Below are 23,080 nucleotides of genomic sequence, written 5' to 3' on the forward strand. Positions count from 1 at the left end.
CCTACAGTTTCTACAATAATTCTTACCCTAATTCTAACCCTACTGAAGACAGATGATTATCTGTCTCAAAATAGTTTTCGCATAAAAGTTGCAAATCGAGAAAGTCCACGTCTGAAGCAGCCTTTCTTGCGCACTTCTTGCTGTATCCCCATTTTCTGCTTTACACACTCCACAAGTACTTCAACAACTGAGTCAGGGGATGCTGACACAGCCTGAAGGAGTTTTTCTGTGGTGCCAAAACTCTCCTGGAGTTTTGTGATCAATACTGTTTTTATGGTTTTTAAATTTTCAGGTACTACAATGGTTTTGTAGATCACAGACGTTTTTGAAGGCACCACTTCGTTTGAAAGACACTTGATTAAGGTCCGGATTTCAGCGGCCTCCTTACATTTCTTTTTCTCTTTAAGGTGGCTTGATAGAATCATTATCAGAAATCCTGTTATCACAGCATCATTCCAAATTACACTTTTTGGTGATGATTTGATTGATTCAGAAGAACGAGTTCCTGAACCGTTTGTGGTTTCTGGATATGAGTCCTTTGTGCTTTCTGAACTTGTCAAATCCTTAGGGCCTTCATCCTCTTGCTCTTCATCAGAACCCTCCTCTAAGGCTTCTATCTCATCATCATCATCTTCTTCATCATCAGATGAGAGGCTTGAGATGGAAGTTTTTTCAGAGACCTCTGTTTTGTTGGCTTTCCTTAACAGCTCAAAAAAGAGCTCCTCGATCTCTGAGAGAATTTCATAAACTTGATCACTCAAACACAAGTCACTTGTTAGCTCTTCTGTTATCCACAGCAACACCTCATGCATAAATTTTTTTACAGCACTTCTTGCATTGGAACGGAGAACTTTTGATGACTCTGACTTGGACTCTTCAGTTTTTTCATGAAGATTTTCATATTTATTTATCAGGTACTCAGACAGAGCCTTGTCCAAAATTTGTGACAGCTGGATGATTTCCTCCATGCTTGAGATGCTTTCCATATTCAGACGATCTGGTTCCTCTAATTGATGGATTGCATCAAACAAGCTGAGCAAATGACTTAGGATCAAGTCCCAGTCAAGTTCATCAGTTTCCATTTCTTGTCCCAAAAATTCCAATGATTCAGAAGCCCCAGTCAAAAGGAGTTCCTTACATTTGTTTATGTATTCTTGGTTCAGACCATCCAGCATCTGACCAAAAAGTCTCCTTGCAAATGTTTTGAAATTCTTCCTTGGAACATTTACCAGTGAGTTTGAGGCCAGGAAGTTTTTAACAATGTCCATCACTACACTGACGGTAGGATGAACCGTGGTAGAGGCCTTGGACTCTGTCTGCATATCCATCAGTAGGGCGCTGGTAATGTCAATTGCTGTATCTTCACACACAGCTTTTGAACAGTTTGTCCAGTCTCTCAGAATTTCAATCACATGATCCACAGCCTCGTTGAAATTGATGTCAGTTTCTTGAGAGTAGCTCGGAGGTGATTGATCTGTGTAATCTGAATCAGGTAAGAGATGGTTTTTCCACTCTTGTGTGATCCTTGACTTCTGGACCAAGTTTTGCAACAGGTGGCCTATGTTTTTTACCATCAGGTTAAGGCGTTTAAGGTTTGACACACATCCAGTGACACTAAGACGTGCTTTTTTGGGCATTTTCACTGCCATCTTGATGGCCTTTCGCACCTTTTGTTCAATCTCTTGTTCAATCATTTCTGTCAGTTCCTTGGTCTTTTTACAGATTTTCTTTTTAATTCCAAGGACAAAAGTGATTGTTTTTAAAAGAGCATTTCCAAGCACTGTTTTTATAGATAGGAGGGGTTGACTATCCGAGACTCTTTTCTTGAGCATTGGATCCAGGATCTTTAATACATCCCTTGCTGACGTCTGTATTATTTCTGTGATCAGGTCAGCAAGAGTGATTAAAGTTTCTCCATCAATGTGTCCCTCCTTTAGCAGTGCCCATTGTACTGTAGAGATATTGTCAAAGTGTCTCTCCACAATTGGACAAAGCTGTTTTACGCCAATTAGGACAGTGTCTCCTTCTAGCTTGATTTTGAAGGAGTGCACTTCATCCTGTGTTGGGTCCTGTGAGGGCACAGGGGATTTGCTGCTTTCAAGCGATTCCATTGGTTCTGTTTGTCTTTCCAGTCTTTGTCAGCTTTTCAGTTCGTTTTTCTAGCCGGTTCTCCGGTCGCTTTTACTATCAGTAGTAAAATTTCAATTTGTTTAAGGTCGTGTTCAAGAACTATTTTTCTGCATATGATTGTGCGTGTATGATGACATATTTGCACATACTATGCCCGATGACATCATGGTGCATCATACACTTCAAGATGTGACATCACACTCATCATGGTGTGACATCACCGTCATCACCATGACATCACACTCACCACTGTGTGACATCACACCTGTCACTGGGTGATGTCATGAATTTGAATTGAGTTTACAGTAAATAAAACAAGTTGGCCACGTCATTGAACAAAAGAATAAAAAAAGATGGCAAAATAAAAACAGATGTAAAACACACATTGATAGGTTACTGTGGGTTTTCATATAACTTGTCCTCGACAAAGGTGAGAAAATGTACTTTTCATTTTTATTAATTTGAAAACTAATGTTTTTAAAATGTGATTTGTTTTTTTTAATTTTCTTTAAAAAAAATATTTTAAAAAGATTTTGATGTAACTCGATAAAAAAATTATATGCATGAACAAGTTTGACATTTGTTAAGTTGTTGTAAACTGAATCTTTTTTTAATATACTTGTTGACTGAACGCGAATTCCATTTGAGTGAAAGGTGGAGGAATTGCTTAGATGACAATTTCATGACATCTCGGGAAGCGACGGGGAGTGCTGCGTGGGTTTCCCGGATGGAGCCGCGGCGCCATCTTTACGCCTGCGTTACCGGCGGCTCTTCGGCTCAGCGGAGCGGTAGTGCGGTTGCTGCTGATCCACCACCAGGAATCGCCGATCAGCCGATAATCCTCCCCTTTTCAACGGGAAGCCCCACTTCGCGAGCACCATGGCGGACCGGGACAACCTCGTTTACCAGGCGAAGCTCGCCGAGCAGGCGGAGCGATACGACGGTAAGGTTGTGGGAGAGACAACGCTTCCCTCCTCGTCCCCCCTCAGTCTCCCTGCGCGGGGGGCTTGGAGACGCAGGTAAAGCAGGGATTTGTTGGACGAGAGAAGACAAAATGGCGGAGATTTTCTCAACCGGAGTATCTTTAAAGAAAAACAAACCCTTGTGTCCCTAACGTGTTTGACTTAAATAAAAAGAGGGGTTTACGTGTTGAAAAGCGTGCCTCGTGCGAGTCCGTGGGCGAGCATTAACTGGGGCGCTGAGCTAAGCTAGTCCCTGTTGGTCAGTTAGCTAACCAAGTTGCTAACTAGCTGGTTAGCCTCTCATCAGTCCCAACAGGAGCCCAACTCCCGGTTGAAAACGGAGCCGCTCGCGGAGGCTCCACGCCCTAGAAGAGCGCTAACAGCCGCTGTAGCTACAAGCTGAGTCTGTTCAATCCAGCGGCGACATGGACCGAAATGTTAGCTAAGGTTCTACCAGCCAACCGGCTCTGTTTAGACCCCAAGCAGGTTTGATTTTGAACATTTAATAATGTTGCTGCAGGATCTGGAAAACTGCATTTCCTGCTTTAAAAAGAGGCACGTGGGAATGCTGCAGCAGGTCAGTGGAGGATGCTGGGAAAGCTGGAGCACCGAGACTTCAAACACCTTCAAAATAAAAGGAGTTCAGACAGAGAAGGATTACAAATGATGGAACGTTGAAGCTATAAGAACAGAACAATAACAAAAATAGTCTCAAGTTTTACAGTAGATACTAAAATATCTCAATTAAAGTTAATTTTACTTAATTTGTGCCTATTTTGTTTGTAAAGATCATAAGAAATCACTTGAAATATGCTTAAAAGTACAATTTAAAATGAGTTGAGGTGTAAAGAATTAAAGTTCTCAGTGCTTTGGTAATACTGTCATTTACAGACCTTTAAATAACTTGTAAAGTCATTTTTTAAATGTTCTCAGCTGGAAGTTATTGTCTTGCATTAAAAAATCTATTTAATAATAAACATATATGTGTTTCCAAAAAGTGCAAAACCAGAAAACCATTAAATGTGTTCATGGATGTAAACAGAGGGAGGAACCTGATCGTTGTTCTTTACCTAATTGGAAAACTAAATTATCTAATGACTTAAAGACGCACTTCATGTAAAGTCATGTTTTAAAAATGTTCTTGTGGCGTTTTTATCCATATTAAGAAAATTGCATCTCTGAGTGTTTCTGTATTTAAATCGTTGTGAATCAGGAGCAGATGGGGAAAAAAAATCTTTGAAACTGATCGTATTTAGAAAATATGAACACCACCTTGTTTTGATGTGTCCGCTTGTAGACGACTCGATCCATCGACGTCTCGGTTTTCGACATATGGCTCAAAACAGGCGCTGTGGTTATTTAGAGCTTTTTTTGCCATCATCAGACACCCAAAACCACACCCTCCTGCTCTGTAGTTGGCCCACTACTTTGATCTTTGTGTCTCTTTGTTTTTGTGTTTATTTTCATCTCTTCAGTCTGTTTAGATACCAAAATATAGTCCCATTTGTCAATGGTGGTATTTTATTGTGGAAAATTGGTTATATTATGAAAATTGACCAGATTTTCATGTGTCTTGGCGTAACTTCCTTCCAAAATCGATGCAGATCACACAGAAAACAGACCAGGCAGCGAAGCGATCGCTGCACAGCGCGAGCTGATAGGGTGAACTACACCGTAGGTTTACAAGGGCGCCGAACTGGAAGACCTCCGTTCTGTGCCGCTTCAGGCGTAATGAACTCCTTGCGTTTGCAGAAACAATATCCTATATCCTAGTTATTAAAAAAAAAACACTTAAAACGGCTCAAAACATGATCAGAGTGGGTCTTTAAAAAAGGTTTGATTCTAGTCTGAAAAACTGTATTTCTTTCAACTGTGATTATTCCCAAAATATGTCGGATGATTCGGTATTTATCAGACAGAATGGTGATGCTAATAGATTTATTTTGTGGTGAAATTTGGTAAAAAAAAAAATGCAGACAACACCTGATAAACATTTCATGATTTATTGAAATGATGAAAACATTGTTCGAGGATTAGCACTGGCAATAAATGTTGTCTTCATCCATCTCTGTATCAAAAATCCTCCTCGCTTTCCATCTTCGCTCAATAATCCCGGTTCAAACCAGTTCTTCTGTCATCGCTTCTTTCTCTGCATCCAGAAAATCGTTTGTCGTTTCTGCAGCCGTCTTCTCAATAACTCATGTCTGCTTGAGCCATTCTCTAAGTTTTGGATCCATCCCAACATGTGGTGCAGATTTCTCACCAGAATGTTCTTTGGCGTATGCCACCAATACCGTGCACGAGCCGGAGAAGATGGGCGGATCTTAAAGGAATTAGAGATGGGCCACAATTGGATGACATATGATTTTGATTGTCTTAGGACTCGAATTGGGATAGAAACAACAATATTCCACATAGAATTTAGCCGGTTTGAACACAAAACAAAAATCTCCTCCAGCTCAGCTTACTTAGAAGAGGACCTCTAGTCACCCCAAGATGGTGCCAGAAACACTCTCTAGCCAGACGCAGAAATTTCCCTAAACTTTAAGAAACCCTTCTCAAAAAATGATATTTTAAAAACTTTTCAGAACTATCAGCTTTTACATGTGAATTAACTGTAACTGTTAAGTGTGCAAGATGAACTTAAATTGGGACAGAGAATGTTCATCGATTTATTTAGTTCAAGTCAGTATTAACGAGTGTTCAGATTTGTATAACTACACCCGTTTACCTCTGGAGAAAAAGCCGGCAAAAGGCAGATTTCTCTCGTGAATCAGCTGATCAGAGCCGATGAAATGTTTTTCTCTGTGACAGTGTCACAGAAAAAAAAGTCGAAGATTATAGTTTTGAAGCTGAATCTATTACATAAATTCTTTTTGAAGTTATTTTATCTCCAGAACAATTCTCTCATTGTAAAGTTTTTCCATTTCCATCTGTTGAATTCTTTTATTCCTTGTTCGGAATCTTGATTTACTTACAACATAATTAATCTAAAAGGATTTAATTTTACATTTTTTCTTCTGCTCTGGTTTTGTGTCAGCTGTCAGTCACAGGCGCATCAGAAGTGGGCGTGGTTCCACGGCGAGCGACCGCTGTAATGCTGGGGAACCTGCTCGCCGTGATAAAATGCTGCTTTTCTGGCTTCGTTTGTCTGAAGAATGTCCCAAAAACTCCCTCAGCTAAAGCATGTTCCTCATTTCCCATGCTCGTGTTGACTGCAGCCTTCTCGATCGTCCGCCTTGATTCCCTGATTAGTTACTGATCTTATAAATAAACTTTGTTGGGATATTTTTAGCTTCTGCTGAAGTCTAATTTTAAAGCGTTGAATACATAAAACCTCATAAAACCATAAAAGACATAAAACCTCCTTCACTCACGCTGTGAGTGAAGGAGGTTTTATGTCCAGCAGACACAGGAATGTCCCTGATGGAGCGTCTTGGAGGAGTTCTTTGTACAGAGATTCCTTCCCTGGTGTTCGTGGGCGGGGCTTATGCCGTAAAAGGTTTCAGAGAGCTGAAATGAAAACTGTTTTTAGCTCATGACCATTAAGTTTCCTCCTTTAGTCTGAGCTTCAAGGATCCACTCTGATAAAAATTATATTTTAATATTTAAAGTTTTTGTAGCTGCGATATTTTTGATAAACGCCTGCCGATCTGCAGAAACTATGTCCTTGAAAACAGAATATATTTTTTATTTTGGCTAAAAACGGCCTCATCATCATTAGAAGACCATTGAAGATGGATGATATTCGTTCGCCTTGAATCAAACTTTATTGACACAGCAGCTTCTGTACAGAGAGGTCTTGTGCAGATAAAGGCGGGAACGTCACGCGTGTCTGTCTGTCCGTCAGAAATGGTGGAGTCCATGAAGAAGGTGGCCAGCATGGACGTGGAGCTGACGGTGGAGGAGAGGAACCTGCTGTCTGTAGCCTACAAGAACGTGATCGGCGCCAGAAGAGCATCGTGGAGGATAATCAGTAGTCTGGAGCAGAAAGAAGAAAACAAAGGCGGCGAGGACAAACTAAAAATGATCCGCGAATACAGGAAAACGGTGAGATTGAAGTTCTGCTGTCTCCAGAACTTTGGTGGATCTGTTCTCTGATCTGCAGATGGTGACGTTTCCTTCTGTGTTTTGTCTCCAGGTCGAGAAGGAGCTGAAGTCGATCTGTAACGACATCCTGGATGTACTGGACAAGCACCTCATTTTAGCTGCAACCACAGGAGAGTCCAAGGTTTTCTACTACAAAATGTGAGTAATGACAAAACACTAAATCGGAAGCTTTTCCTTTTCTGATGTGGTTCTGTTTCATGAAGAACTTTTTGGGTTTATCTTCACTCTCTGATTACCTGGATCAGGTGTGTTCGGTCAGTCAGAATGAGGGCTCAGCTGATCAGCAGAGAGAACTGATGATGGTAGATCTCCAGGACCAGGATTTAGCGGCTCTGCTCTGAACTTTAATCCAAACTTCAAGCATTTAATTTAGTTTGATTCACTAAAATATCTTTTAGCTTTAAATGTATTAGAAAACTAAAATCTTGGTTGTTTTGAGAGGAAAAAAAATATTTAAAAGACAATTACAACATAGAAAATACATCAGTCATCCTTTTGTAATTCATTTGCATTTCAGGTGTTTTACCTGAGTGTCTGAATGGAAACAGGTTGAGGAAATGTCATGTGACCGTACAAGTTTGTACCAAAGTTTTTTTTTTTACATTTATTGACAGCTGTTCCAATTTTGTTGCAATGTTTTTATATAGTGAAAAAAACAAAAAAATATATAATTATTTAAGCAAATTTCTTTCTTTTTTATTTTTTTTTAATTTTTTTTTTTTACAAATTTACAATTTTTCGATTTTTATAATTTTTTGGTTTTCTTTTACATTTTTTTAATGTTACTATTTTTTTAGTAGTTTCCTTTTTTCTTTTCTTTTTTTACAAACTTAAATATTTTTAAACTCTTTTATAATTTTGTATCATTTTTTTATAATACAACAAATTTCCTTTTTTTTACAAATCAAATTTACAATTTTTGCAATTTTTCTTTTACTTGTTTTTCTTTACAATTTTTTAAAGCAATTTTCTTTTTTCTTTTTTCCTTTTTTTAAACAAATTTACATGTTTTTTTTACAATTGTTGCAGTTTTGTAGCAATGTTTTGCACAATAAACAAACAAATTTACAATTAGAAAAATCTTTTTATGTTGTTTTTAACTTTACAAAATCTTGGCAAATATTTTTTTACAAATCAAAATTTTAATTTAAATAAATCTAGCACTTTTTTACAACTGTTACAATTTTTCAAGCAATTTTCTTTTCTTTTCTTTTTTAACTTTTTTTTCTTTTTATATGCAAATTTACAATTTAAAATAATTTATTATAAGTTTTTTTTCTAAGTTTACAATAAAAAAACGTAATGTTTTTAAAACCTTTTTCAACTTTTTCTTTTTTTTTTACCAGTTTTACAGTGGTTTTTTCAAGTTTACTGACTAAATGTTGAAAACATTGAAATAATGAAAATATCTTATTAAATATCAATAAACATGAGTTGTAACTCAGTACTTCATGTAGGTTAGAAAGTCAGTTAATACTTTTACTGTAGTATCTTTACTTGTATTTGTTTTGTCAGGAGAAGAGTTTCTGTACTCGTGTTCTCATCATCACTTCTCTTTCCATCTTCTAATGAAATACATTTAATCTCTGATCTTGAATTTTACTTATAGAACCGTAAAGAACAGTTCTTCAGCTGTTGGGAGAAAAACTGCTTTAAAGAGAATCTGTATTTTATTTTGAAAAAATAAACACTTTTTTTTTTTAAACCACTGAGCTCGTGTCTGGACTCCGACCAGAATCTGTTCACTGACGCTGATTGTCCACATGTTGAGAGAGCTGACCCCTGTGACCTTTGGTGTCCCCCCCTCAGGAAGGGAGATTACCACAGGTACCTGGCAGAGTTCGCCACGGGCAACGACAGGAAGGAGGCGGCGGAGAACAGTTTGGTAGCTTACAAAGCTGCGAGCGACATCGCCATGATCGAACTGCCTCCCACGCACCCCATCCGCCTGGGACTGGCCCTCAACTTTTCAGTCTTCTATTATGAAATCCTCAACTCTCCGGACCGCGCCTGCAGGTGAAGCTGTTCGCTGGAAAGTTCATGAAATCTTTTCTTGTTTTAATTCTCCTGTGGCCTTAGGGAGCATTTTCTAACTCAGTTTAAAAGCATGTATGTGATGTGTTTGGCCTGTAGGGGGCAGCCTGGTGTGTAAGTATCAGAGCTTCAAATAACCCCGCCCACTTTGTGACATCATGACCTTTAGCTGACTAACAGACCTTTCATGGTGATATGAACCCTTAACGTCTGGATCACACTCGCTCTGAACAGATCAACATGAACCAGCTGATTCTGACGTGGAGAAACGCGACTTTTCATCTCTGCTTTGCATCGATGAGTAACACTGTTACTTGAAGTGACGCAAAGTCGCTTTTCTTCAGAATTAACTGGAATGGTGTGAACGGTCAAAGAGTTGTGATAGTCTGAGCTAAAACTCTGGTGTTTAAAGGGTCACCAAACAGGGATGTTGGAGGCTGACTCCACCCACAAATGTGAAAATCCAGTCTGAGGGGCGGGGCTTGGGGGCGGGACTGTTATCATTACTGGAGCTGCAGATCATGACGTCAGACTTCTGAAACGTACATGGTTTAAACGATCACAAAGTTCAACTGTAATACCTCAATTCAACCTGTAGGGGGCAGGACTCAGACAGTTTTGACTATTTTTTCTAGAATTAAACTATTTTATTTTAATTTGTCAAAAATGTGGCAATGTCCAACAGACGGTGCTTTTAAAGCCCCATTTATAGAGATGAACAGACAAAAGAAGTAGATTTAGGGTTTGGTTAAAACCCAATCATGGAAAAGACGGGACGGCGCCCTTTACCTCAGTGTGACATCACAGCGGGCAGTGGCTGGTTCAAGGTCATGTTTGGATATCGTGTAGAGATCTAGAACACGTGTCAAAGTCAAGGCCCGGGGGCCGGATCCGGCCCTCCAGATCATTTTATTTTATTCTTATTATTGGTCTGATGTTATTTTACATCTATTTCTAACTTGTATAATTTTGAAACACTTTGTGTCTGAGTTGTATTTGTACTACACTGTACTGCATTTATGATCGCTGCAGCTCTGATGTTCATCAGCTGTATATCTTTGTTCCGTCATCTTCTGATCACGTTCTGGTCTCCGTCGCAGGTTGGCAAAGGAAGCCTTCGACAACGCCATCGCAGAGCTGGACACGCTGAGCGAGGAAAGCTATAAAGACTCCACACTTATCATGCAGTTGCTACGCGACAACTTGACACTATGGACCTCAGACATACAGGGAGACGGTGAGACGAGCTTCGGTTCTGGTGCCGCTCTGCTTCATGATCCTCTGCTCTCTCTGAAGCCCCGCCCTCCTCCTCTGTCCTCTAACTCCTCATCTTCCTCTCATTCTGTCAGATTCTTAAGGATTCTTCTCCTCCGTAACACCGTGTGTTTTGTAAGTCATCCTTCCTGCCTCGACACGCTCACCTCCATCGCTCCCGTCTCACTCCTGACACCTCCCGTCTCACTCCTGACACCTCCCGTCTCACTCCTCACACCTCCTTCACTGACCTCCTCACAGGGAGACCTCATCAGCACGTTTGGGTCTAACGTTTCTCTGAGTGTTTATTAGTGGAGAACCAAACCTCCTGTTGCTGATGAAACAGCTGATGGATCCTCGGCCTGTAGAACCGGCTCTGCTTTAACCACACGGCTCAAAGTATTTTCTCTTCCTGAAACGTTCCAGATCCACAGAGCAGGAGGACGGAGTCGGCCCAGAACTTTTTCACTGCCGGTTCTGATAGAAACACAAACAAACAAACATTACTGTTTGTCTGGAATCTGCTGGTCATGTTTCAGTTTCTCCTCAGAGTTTGTACCAAAACTTTGTCCATGAATTTAGTTTTATTGATTTAGTTTCAGCTGAAGACGCTGTTTGAACATTATAACAGTTTGTGTTCCTCCAGCTGTGAAGGTGGTTTATCTATCAGAACCTGGACTGAGAAAGTTCTGGATTTATTTAGATCTGATTAGATCAGTGGGTCAGAGTCCGGGCCTCGAGGCCGTTCAGTAACCAGCTAACCAGCTGCTGATTACCTGGATCAGGTGTCAGTAACGAGCTGCACTGACAGTACGTCAGGTGTCAACCTGGAGTTTGACACCTTTAGTGGATCAGACGTGTTTGGATCACTCTTCACTTCACTTCACTTCACCCGAGTGCACTTCCACTTTTCAGTCTCCATCAGACAGACGTCACCTCTGAGTTTATGTTCTTGACTCAAAGCATCAGGCAGTTATAGCAGGCAGCCATTAGGGGGCAGTACTGACTTTTAATCTGATCATGAAGAAGAAACAGAACCAGATTCTTCTATAAACACTGAGCTGATGCCTATAAAGCAGTTCGGTTGACTTTGTCGTCGTCCAACCGTAGCGAATAAAGTTTTGGTCCGTCTGTAATCACACTAGTCAGTGTTAACTTGAGTTCTCTCTTAGAACATTACGCCTGTTTACAGCGGTGCATCTCCATTGTGTTAATGCAAAACACACTTTATTATCCGAATGTTTCTGTGGCTCCATCATGTCTGTGACTCGGCAATGGAAGCTTTACGCAGGAGCTCTAAAAACAGAACAAAAATTCAAAATTTTACTTTCATGGCAAACATTTTTCAAACTTTATTTTATATATGTAAGGTGACGTCCATCACAGATAATGCTGAGCATTTTTACCACGAACGAAGTTTAATATTAGAAACAAAAACGTAAAATCGTTTATGACGAAACAAGAACTCAGTGAAGCGGGAGAAGACGTGCGTCCTGCTTCACTGAGTTCTGGATCATGGCGTCATTTATTCGTCAAAACTAGGGCTGGGTTGGTTAAAATCAATTAACTGAATAGATTTTTAGCTTAACAGATCAAAAATTGATTCATAAAAAATCCATTTAGCACATAAAGCTAAAGTCCGCTAGTGTTTAATAGAATTCCCTAATTATTTGTAGTATAAAACAGTTTTTTTTTCATACTTTCTTGTTCTGGAATAAAATGTACTTCTATAGCGCGATCGCCACCTAGTGGCCAAACTGAGACGTCCTCCAGGAGAAGCAGAACAATGTTTACAATGTTAATGAACATTTTAGTTAGAACTTCTCCTTTAGAGAATCCATGTAACACTGGATGATATGAACAATCTCAATATTTCACTATAAATATATTCAAAACATATAGTAGAATATTAATGTATTTATAAACAAATGTTTAAATTAAAAATTGACACAAACCACTCCTCCAGGAGCCATGGGGGCGGATCAGAGACGATGTAAACTGGAGGCGCCACAGACGAGCCCGAGTAAATCAGCCAATCAGGCTTCAGATCTTTGGAGTCGTACTCGTGGGGCGTGTCTTAGGCTAACTCTACGTGAAACCTCCTCTCAGGTCCATCAGTGAATGTTTGTCCTGAAGCTTTTTGCTGCAGTTAACCCTTTAACTCCGGAGACGATGACGTCTAAATGACGCCATTTTTGACCTCGTGTAACTTTACATGAATCAGACGATTCTGATGGGAATAAAAGGATCTTTTCACGTTGTGTCAATACGCAGAACATGCAACGTGACTTTTGTTTGAGTTGAGTTAGAATAAATTATGTTGTTTACGTAAACAATTGAAAAGTTGCTGAAGTCGAGTCAACACTGTTGCCATGGCGACGTCAGGACATCACCGCTGTCTTTGAGGTTTTCTACAGACGTACGTATGGAACCTAAACACCCTGCTCAGCACGCCGTGCGTCTCCTGCATGTGTGGCGTGCTTGCTGCACGTGTGCAGCAGAAGTTAGAAATGGGGTGATGATCGACGGTTCTCCCGCCTCCTCGACCCCGCGAGCGCCGCTCGCCACTCTTTCTATTTAAGTCCCTCTGGGACTCCGTCTGGGTGCTTCTTGGCTCTTTATTACAGGTGTTTCCATGGTAACCGGTCCTTCATGTTGATGGGGAACCACTAACCGTCTAACAGCCTGGTTTGTGTCTGCTCTGCATCGTGCTCTGCAAATGTTCTGATGATGAGAAGCTTTGGGTTCTGGGTGTCGGCTGATGATCCGTGAATGACCTTTGATGCCGTTCCTGTAAAACGGCGAGCTTCATTTACAGTTTAAGTTTAGGTCAGACGACTCTTCTGTTGTTACTGTAGAGGTCAGAGGTCAGACGGAGGGTAAACTAATAGGAAATGCAGTTTTTCCTACGAAAAGTGGAGTTTTTGTTTCACAGATTTGATCAGAGGCTCGCGCTGCCTTCAAGAACCGCAGGAATTCTCATTTCTGTCTCGCTTTGTTTTTCTGAACTTAAACCATTTTTCTCTGCTTTGATGTCAGTTTACATGAGGAAGACGTAACCACGTTTAGGGAGTTTCACTGGCGAACGGTCAAACAGGAAGTTAGCATGAACACGTTTCAGCTTTGAACGCATCATTTGAGGTTTGATTCCAAACTGAACTTTGGCTCTAAAAGATCAATTTTTTCCATAAAAGTATTATGTTAACAGAATGGTTTGTGTGCTCCACTGCTGAATTATGGGATGTCCGTCAGGACTCGGACCGTGCCGTGAGCCCGCCGCTTCATCCTGTCCTGTGTTCTCCTCTCAGGTGAAGAACAGAACAAAGAAGCAGCTCCAGAAGCAGAGGAAGAAGCCCAGTGAGACTGAAGCAGACCTCCTCTTCCTCCTCATCTCCTCGCAACACTAGCTCCTCCCCCTCCCACAGTCGCAGCTTTGTCTCCTCTCTAACCTTTTTCTCACCTGTTCGTCCCCGTCTCACCCCCCACCCCCCTCACCTGCACGTCTGTCCTCTCCGGGTCCACTTGGGTTTTACCTTCCCGAGCCCCGCCCCCTTTAACGTCCTCTTTTACTGTTTTTATTTGACTCATCTGTTGCCAAGCGCGCTTGCCTGTATTTGTAACGAACATGCAAGAGTTTATTTAAAGACGAATCTGGGTTTTTCCTGCGCGGCTGGAAGGACGCCTTCAGGAAGAGCCGAGCGTCCTCCGTTACTTTTGTGGTTCTCGTTCCGTCAGCATTTCCTTTAGTCACCGACTCCAGAAGCTCCGCCTCCTCCCTCCTCCACTACTGGACCGCGTGCTGGACGGCTGTAGCTTTAGCTGAAGGCAGATGGCTTTGTAACATGGGAGGGGAATGCGCCCATGTCATGTGACGCAGGTTTGCATCGGCACTATAGAAACACAGTTTGGGGGCGTGGCCTGCTGCATCTGCGCTCTCCTGTCATCTCCTGTCTTCTGTTCAGTACCTATAACAGGAATCTGGTTTGTACTACTGGATTTTCTCACCGGAACCACAAGAACCATCAGAATTCTTACTGAACCACAGCATGGAATTAACATTAAACTTCAAATTAAAAATGTTCAGTCATTGTGTGCCAGCTGTCGTCCTTCTCCTCTTCTTTGCCACTAGAGGGCAGTGTTTCACCCGCAGACATTAAGGTCAATCTGTTACTGAAACATTTAAAATTCTGGTGTTTCGTGGATCATTATGTGGTCAAATCAGGTTCTGCTTAAAGTGGACAAAACAGATTGCAAACAAAAAAAAATTGAAATCAGTTTTAAACTCAAAAATACGTATTGAAAACTCGAAGGAATTATTAAAAAAAAAAAAGTAAATTTGAACCTTGAAAAATAAATACAAAAACAACCATCAGCTCATCTGTTTATGATGTTAAATAACTAAACTGCAGCTTTTAAACAACTTAGATTGTTAAAACCACAACGTGATATTTAATTCTACATTTTTTATAGTTGAAAAGAGATTTCTATTCTCATGAGAAACATAAAAAAATCTGTAATACAAACCCCTTTTTTAATCTGTAAATGAAAATATTTAAATTGGTTCCTTAAATAGTGTGGAAAACACAGTGATTGCTATTATGTAGTCCGAACTTAAAGTAAAATAAATAAATTGCTTTATTTTGATGTGTAAAAACAGGTTTATGCTGATAAAAGATTAAAAAATGCGAACTTTAAAACTAAATTTAATAAAACAAAATTAGATTGTATTTTTTTTTTCTAACCAAGAAATTTTGGGAAAACAGTTCATATAATATAATACAATATTAAAATGAAATTATGTATCACACTTTTGATTTGGGTAAAAAACCTAAAACAAAAAATCGGCTCCATTTATTCTGAAAAGTAAACTTCTGAATTTTCAGCTTCCGGTTGTCGTTGCCCACTTCTGCCGCTAGAGGGAGCTCCCGCACCTCTGTTGTCAGTGTTTTTCTCATGCGGATCTGTGATGAGGACAGGTGTGTTGGAACAGGCGCTGAGGATGACGGCGCGTGCAGCTTTCACACGGACAGGTAATTTAAGAAAATCGTTTTGTGATCTAAATTTGTAGATTGAGATTTGCTGCAGTCACAGTTAACCTCTGTAGAAACAGAAGAAAATTGATTTCATGTTTACACAGTTAAGATGAAGGAACCCAGTGACGTCACAGCTGCACTTTCCTCAACATTTGAGATTCATCAGGTTTTATTGCAGAAACTGGATCATGTTAGTTTGGAGATTCTTTGAGTTTAATGATTTCTAATTACCCTAAAGTCAGTTTAAACAGGTTGTTGAATCAGGTTCATTTAAACTTTATTTTTATCTCAACAAGTTAATTAATCTCCACTATATTTATAAAATAATGATCCTATAATGATCCTATTGCAGAAGAAATATTGTGTTCAAATAATTCTGAATAAATGTTGCTAAAATGTTTGAATGGATAATAGAAAATATTAAAATCTTTAACATTTAGGAGAATTTGTGTCTAATATCCAACATTTGAACAGAAATAGTCATTTTCAGACATACAATTATGATTTTTCTAAATCTAGTAAAAGTTAATCTTCCATTTTTTTCTGTCATTTTAGGAGAGTTTTGGTTCACAGGAAGCAGAATGTTGAAACTGCTGTAGATCATCTGGAGTTTGAAGCTAAAACCAGATTTAATCAATCAAAACTGTTTATATACATTATAGTTTTGTGGAAATTTTGAGTTCAAGGAATCAAAAAGTCATTCATGACATTAAACTCAATTTTTGTTCATGTGAACATGAACAAAGGTGTTACCAGCTCAGCGGTCTTATGGTAGAGTGTCCACCCAGAGACCAGAAGGTCAGGAGTTCAAATCCACAGCCGAGTCATTCCCAAGCCTCCCCGTTTGACACTCAGCATTAAGGGGTTTTGGGGGGTAAACCACCAAATGGTTCCTGATCGCGGCTGTGTCTGCAGTTCACCACTCCTCCAGTGGATGGATCAAATGTGGAGAACAAATTTCACTGACCTATCTTCTAAGACAAAACAAACATTTAGTTTTCAATTTAAATTCTTCTTGAATGGAAATTTTCTGAGTATGACATCATCAATATCCTGATCATTGTGTCAAGGCTTTGAAGCATGGACACTATAGTGATTCTCCTGCACCCCCCCCCCCAATTTGTTAGACTAATTTAGAGTTTAGCAAACATTTTAGCAATCCTAGTTGTTTTTGGCTAATTTAGACATATTTACAGTTATTTCTTTTAGCTAATTTAGAGTTTAACTAACATTTTAGCATTATCCTAGCTGTTTTTGGCTAATTTAGACATATTTTCCGTTTTTTTGGTGGCTAATTTAGAGTTTAATGGACATTTTAGTGACGTACTAGGTGTTTTTGACTAATTTAGACCCCTGTTTCCATTTTTTTTTGTGGCTACATTGGCGTTTAGCTGAAATTTTAGCATTATGCTAGCTGTTTTGGCTAATTTAGATATCTTTATAATTTTGTTTTGGCTAATTTTAAGTTTTGGCTAACATTTTAGCATTATGTTAGCTGTTCTTGGCTAATTTAAATGTATTTACAGTTTTTAGGTTAATTTGGAGTTGAATATTTTAGCATTATGCTAGCTGTTGTTGGCTAATTTAGATATTTTTATAATTTTGTTTTGGCTAATTTTGAGTTTTGGCTAACATTTTAGCATTATGTTAGGTGTTCTTGGCTAATTTATAGTTTTTTTTGTGGCTAGTTTGGCATTTAGCTTAAATTTTGGCGCGCTATCAGCTTCAGTGTTTTCAGCTATCAGCTCTGGCAGCTAATACTGTATATCTAGTTTTCTTTAGACTTTAGTGACATTTGATTTTAGGTGGTTGAATTTGAATTTTGCTTTATTCAATTTTTAGCCAAAATGAAAAAAACTGTCTCCTTTTCTAGGACTTTGTTTCTGGAGAGCAGCAGCAGTTCATTAGAAATTCACCTGTTGTGGGCGGTACTGTTGGATCAGAGAAACCCCACCCACTCTCTCCAGCTAGCTTACAGCCCCCCAGACTCTCAGCCTGAAGGCCCCTCAGCATATTAGAATAAAGTTCATCAGAAATTTAATTTTGGGCTCAATTTTCTTTATAATTGTCCCCCATCATCTTAAAAACGCCTAAATCTTTATTGAAGTGGGTCTTCACAGATTTTTTTCTCTGGACTTGTAACAGAAACAGGATTCGGAGCCGTAAAAGTTTATTTTTTTGTTTGTTTGAAGTCAGCTGAGTCATCAGTTTCCTTTATTTAAAACCATCATCTTCCAAAATTAATACATTGCAGTTCGACATTTTGTTTTTCTACTCAAAAAATATCAAAATAAAGACGTACGGCTGAAACCCAAAAAGTTCTGAAGTCAGACAAGAACCGGGTCTCCCCGTGACCAGACGAGAACCTTCAGAACAGCGCCGTCCCGGGTGCTGACGATGCAGATTTTTGTCCCACAGTTTCCACCGGAGCTGAGGTCGGGTCGGCGCCAATGCGGTTCTGCTACAGCGTGCTTAGCCCCGCCCCCCACAGAGGATCCACAGTGATAACTCTAGTGATGGTTCTACACAGCAGGGAACATCAGAACCGGCACACAGGAACTCGTGTCTCAGCCTTGGTACCAAAAAATAGATCCCAAATAAAGAAAATAGAAATTTTCCGAAGCCAATGGGTGGGTCTGCACAGTGAGGATTAAGGGGGTGGAGCTAAGTTAACATTCATAGTTGAATCTATTTACTGGTTCGTTTGCGACGGGTATCCGTGTGTCGTGGGCAGTCGATACCTTCACATTTAGAGTTCTTGGAGAATTCACAAATCATAATACTCCCTCCCCCGTGCCTCCTCCTTCAAGTGGCCTCGTCCGTATTATTGAATAAAATCTTTGAAGATGATTTACAAAAAGAAAAATCTGCTCACTACAATATCTGTTATGTACATCTGTTTAAAAAGCAAGCACAGTCAGCTATGTACAGCTAGATTAGTTTTCATTGAATATACATATTTACTTATGTTCACAGTTTTCTACGTTTGCTCATATAATAAGAAGGAATAGATTTAATTTGTTTTTTAAGAGTATAAATGTTTCTCTCCCCTCCCCCTCCCATCTTTCTGGCGCAGAGCTTTGGCGCCCCCCGGTGTCGCGCGTTGATATCGATTGTTGTCTCTTGAACGCTGTCCAGCAAACGCAGTTCGCCTCGAGAACAATCGTGATTGTGGTTCCGGTTCTTCCCCGGCAGTCACATGACCTAAAAAAAAGATTCACAGTTTTGAGCTTCAAGTCTACAGTTTCGGTCGTCGTTGTCTCATGATATTAACCCCCATCCCCTCCCCCGTCTCCTTGAACGTCCTCCAGCGTTTGATCCTCTGGAGCCGACCCGTCGTCCGAGTCCTGCCTCTCTGCGGTTCTTCTGGTTCTGGCCGGTTCGGTTATTGTCTGTGGTGGTGTTGGTTTGTTTTTATTGCGATAAGGCACTTAAGAGGTTTTTGGTTTTCAAGGAAGCTCAGAGGAGACCAGGGCCAGGCCGGAGCTCTGGCGGATGGGGGGCCCGGTGTGGACGGCCTTCGGACAGTCGGGGGTCAACACCCGGCCGTTCTCCCCGATGCTGCCGGTGATGGACAGACGGGCCTTGTTCCTCATGGCTTCTGTGAAGGTGAGCTGAGGAGAGACGGGAGAAAGGAACCGTCAAAATCTCAGAGTTTCTGGAAAAAACTCGTTTTTTGGCTAGAACTTCTGAAGATACATTCTGAAGCGCTTTGGGCTTCGATGTTAAAACTCTCGCATAAATACGACACTACGCAACTTTCTTTGACTGTTTTTGTCTTCTACGTACTAAACGAGCAATTCAAGTTAAACCGGTTGAACTTTGACCAATTAGTGTCTTTAAATATTGAGAGCAACTATTAGCAAAAGTCAGGCGATCCGATACATATCCTGATACACACGATACATATTACAATATATCCCAAGACTGTCCCAGGATAATTTTCAACTTTTTTTAAGTAAGTATTTAAATTACGTAAGACTTAGAAAAAACTACTACTCATTGTAATAATTAGAGATGTTAAAGACAGTAGATACGTATCGAGAATTGGTTGAGCGCCTGCACTATCGTTTAAAAAACCACAGATACCAACCAGATTATGTTGGTTAAAATGTATAAAATCAATCAAGAAGTAATTAATTGATTTCTGGCAAACTGCAGTTTCTCTTTCTGTGTTTTTTTTTCTTTGACTTTTAAAATACATGCAATGCAAAAAAAAGACGTCCAATCGTAAGCTAACTTCTTCCAAGTCAATACCTGAATACATTTCTGTCAAACGCCATACGTTGTTATTGATAGATTTAAATGCCACATGAATTAGAAATATCTAGATTTTAGCGTTTTTGGTAAAAGAATTGGACTGTATCGTATCGCCAGGAAGTTAGTTGAATCCTTTATGTATCTATTTGTGTGAGAGGAAAAGATAAACACTCCTAGTAATAATTCATTGTGACTTATTCAATGTTAACACCAAGAACTGCAACTGTATCTCATATACAAGTTGCTTTTATCCACAAATTCCTGGTGTTTTTCTTGTGGTAAATTAAGACATAAATCATTATTGTCTGATTTCCACAACAAAATATCTGAATGTTTCTTAACAAATAAAGTTCTAAAAGTGTGATTGAGGGATTAAAATTCTGTTTGTTTCCAACGTGGCCAAACCTAGCATAAATCAGGGGTGTCAAATGTAGATCCTGTGGGCCGTATCCGGCCCGCCAGATGGTTTAATCTGGTCATGAAGAAAAAAAAATATAAGGATGTTAAAAAAGAAAACAAAAGCAAGTTTCAAGTTAAAGTTCTCTAAAGAATGACCGCCATGTGTAATTCTCCCACTAGGGGGAGCAAAGGGAAAGCAAGACTGATATAACAAGAGATCAAGAAATAAATATGAAGGCCAAACCAGGCCAAGTTTCAGGAGAGAAAGTGAGGTTAACTCCAAATTATTATGTTTGCAAGTTTCATTTAGTTAATTTTTTCACTACATTAAAATGAGTTTGACACCCCTGATTTAAATGACGTGTAAATCCGCATTTTAAATCAATACAAGTATCGCTGAATGAAATATAGAGATATATCGTCAAATCGATTTTCTCCTACATTCCTTAGTAGCGACTTTTTTTAAAACATGGAAGTGCTAATCGCTAATCGCTAAATTAATAATTGTGGTTTGTACTCCAAATCTCTATTTGAAGGGGCAGTTTAAGAACAGGTGTTTCTAAATTCCACCCTTTAAGCGGAGAGACATACGTCCTCCATCGCTGTGAAGTGCTTTTCTTCACGTGGGTGCGCACAGAAGTTTACATTTAAATGTAAATAATGACTTTTGTTGTAGCATGAACTTTTTAAAGTTATAAAATTGTTGTCGTTATGTATATTTGAGCGCTGGAAGCTCCGCGTTAATGCTAGCGGACCGGTGATTATTGGTGACGTCATCTGAAGAGAGCGACGTCCGACATACGAGACACTATTTTATCATAACTCTTGTTTGGACGTCTAAATGAGAAGGGAAGAATTGGGATTGGGCCTAAGGCTTTCATTTATCGGAACAGAGCTGTGAAAGAAAAATCCCAGAATGAGTTTGCACCGCTTTTATTTCGTACCAAACTTCTTCCAGCTGTCGGCGGCGAGAATGCGCTAGAATCTGGTGGAGACAGTCTAGTGTGAACCTTAACGTATGTTTAAGAATACACTTCTAGCTTCTTAGCTCTCGTTCGTTTAGCTCCATCACTTCCACGATACTCGGTTCATTTTGAATCAGCTACGAGAATAAAATCACAGAAATGTGATTAAAAAGAACTAAGTTGGAATCAATTTGCTGTCATTGGACTCCAAGTTCTAACGTTTGAGTCCAAGCGACGTTTATGAGAGAATCAAACTTCACTTTCAACCGAATGAATTTAAAACTCTCGAAAATATATTTTTCTCACTATAATCCCAACAAAAAAGAAAATCTCAAACTCCTCTCTAAATGCTCTCAGTTTAGTTTCAGAAACAAAACTTTTTAAAACTAAACTTATTAGATATTTAGATTAAATATTTTTCAGGCACATGAATAATAAACTCATAAACTATAAATTAAATTAAATTTTTTGACAGATTTTCTTAAATCACCTCGCTAGTCTCAAGATATATACGAGATATTCTACTCTGATCAAACATGTTTATAACAAATGTATGTTAAATTAATGTGTTTACACTGTGAATTTAATAATCATAATCATTTCCGTATCCATGAAGCTTCAGTAAAATCAACATTTGTAGAGACAGACACACAAACTGGACACAGGAACCACATTTCATAGCCATTCCAGACATTAGCCTGCCCCATGTAAACCCACAAATGACAGAAATATTGCGGCCGGCTCGCGGCAGCAGGAGGACAGGGAAGCTGACTGAGCAACAGTCAAGCTGATGAAGACTTTGCGCTGATGGAACACAACGATATAATCTGATGGGGGTAACATTGAACCCAGAGGGAGAAGGCCGTCCGGACCGCTCTGCTGGAGTGAAAAAGTAATTTCCCGCTCCGCTGTTACGTTCTGTTATGTTGAAGTATTTATTTCTTTTTATAGAAACTGTCTGACAAAAGAAATTTACATGTTTTTTAGAAAAAGCTGAAAAAGTCACAGATGTCATTTTAGAGTTTAAAATGTTTTAACAAAGTGAGTGTTCAGAACAGACTTTCACATTAAAAGTCCGGTTTGAAAGGGCAGGATGTCAAAAACATCTTCTGCTTTGTTGTAAAATGTGCAGATTGAGTTAAAAAAAGTTACAAAAAATTAATTATAAAGCCGCGAGTGGCTACCCTCCCCCACCCTCACAACCCCCCGCTGACACGCCCTCATTGGCTGACCGGCTGCACCCCTCCCCCACCCTCTGTGCCAGCCTGATCTGAGCTACACAAGACAAATTCATACAAAATGTTTTTTTCAAAATAACGGCTTCTCTTTTAGTTTTACCACCATAGCAACCATATTATTTTTTAGTCGACTGGATGTGACGAACAGGTCGATGTCATTTCTAGAAGAATCCGTTAAAGTAAATTTTTGGATTTCCTTGACAACTGAGGATTTTTTATGATAACTTTCCTATCTTACTTTAATTATACTTTCACTTCATATTTCATATCATTTTGTTCAGTTTAAGCCAACAATTCATGTAATAAACATCCCCAATATTGCAATAAAATTGTGCATCAGGGTAACACCTCTTAAACACTGTTCAAAATCGACAAACTTTATTTACAATAAGTATCTTTCCAATGATACTTGAATCTTTAGGAGGCAATAGATTTGAAAGTTTAGATATATATGGTAGATGGTGATGTGTTTCTGTGGTCACAGATCAACAAAACTTGTAGAATTTTGCCCAAACAAAAGTTTTTTTTTTAAATTTTTCTTATATTGTTAGAAAAAGTGAAAATCCCCAAATTTCCCAGTCACTCACCAAACCATAGGCCCCGTCGCCATCCCATAATGATTTTAAAACTTGCTTTGGACCTATGACACGTGTTTTGGTTTTGTTAGTAGATTTTTAAATATTTTTAAGCTCCAT

The 23,080-nt window shown here is 39.4% G+C and overlaps 2 protein-coding genes across 5 annotated transcripts in view; one reads left to right on the forward strand and one right to left on the reverse strand.

Annotated features, from left to right (window-relative positions):
• The first annotated feature begins 2,810 nt into the window (after positions 1-2,810).
• On the forward strand, positions 2,811-14,587 carry LOC112142568 (14-3-3 protein epsilon). Of its 2 annotated transcripts, XM_024266013.2 has the most exons (7): positions 2,811-3,073; positions 6,943-7,142; positions 7,234-7,340; positions 9,012-9,218; positions 10,337-10,473; positions 10,586-10,625; positions 13,799-14,587. In XM_024266013.2, exons 1-6 carry the CDS (start codon positions 3,010-3,012, stop codon positions 10,591-10,593), a joined length of 723 nt encoding a protein of 240 aa, XP_024121781.1. In that variant the 5' UTR covers positions 2,811-3,009; the 3' UTR covers positions 10,594-10,625; positions 13,799-14,587. The 2 variants fall into 2 exon arrangements, with proteins under 2 accessions (XP_024121781.1, XP_024121780.1); XM_024266012.2 differs by lacking the exon at positions 10,586-10,625 and having other exon boundaries at positions 2,813-3,073.
• A 3,105-nt stretch (positions 14,588-17,692) lies between these two features.
• gria4b (glutamate receptor, ionotropic, AMPA 4b) overlaps positions 17,693-23,080 on the reverse strand; it is a 166,448-nt gene continuing 161,060 nt past the window's right edge. For 2 of the 3 annotated variants that reach the window (XM_024266175.2, XM_024266174.2), the window contains exon 16: positions 17,693-19,137. In XM_024266175.2, the coding sequence (XP_024121943.1) occupies positions 18,973-19,137 (165 nt within the window). In that variant the 3' untranslated portion in view covers positions 17,693-18,972. The remainder of the gene's footprint in view (positions 19,138-23,080) is intronic. The other variant, XR_004949060.1, reaches the window with a different exon arrangement.

This window comes from Oryzias melastigma, linkage group LG14, assembly GCF_002922805.2.
Source record: "Oryzias melastigma strain HK-1 linkage group LG14, ASM292280v2, whole genome shotgun sequence".
Classification (NCBI taxonomy): domain Eukaryota; kingdom Metazoa; phylum Chordata; class Actinopteri; order Beloniformes; family Adrianichthyidae; genus Oryzias; species Oryzias melastigma.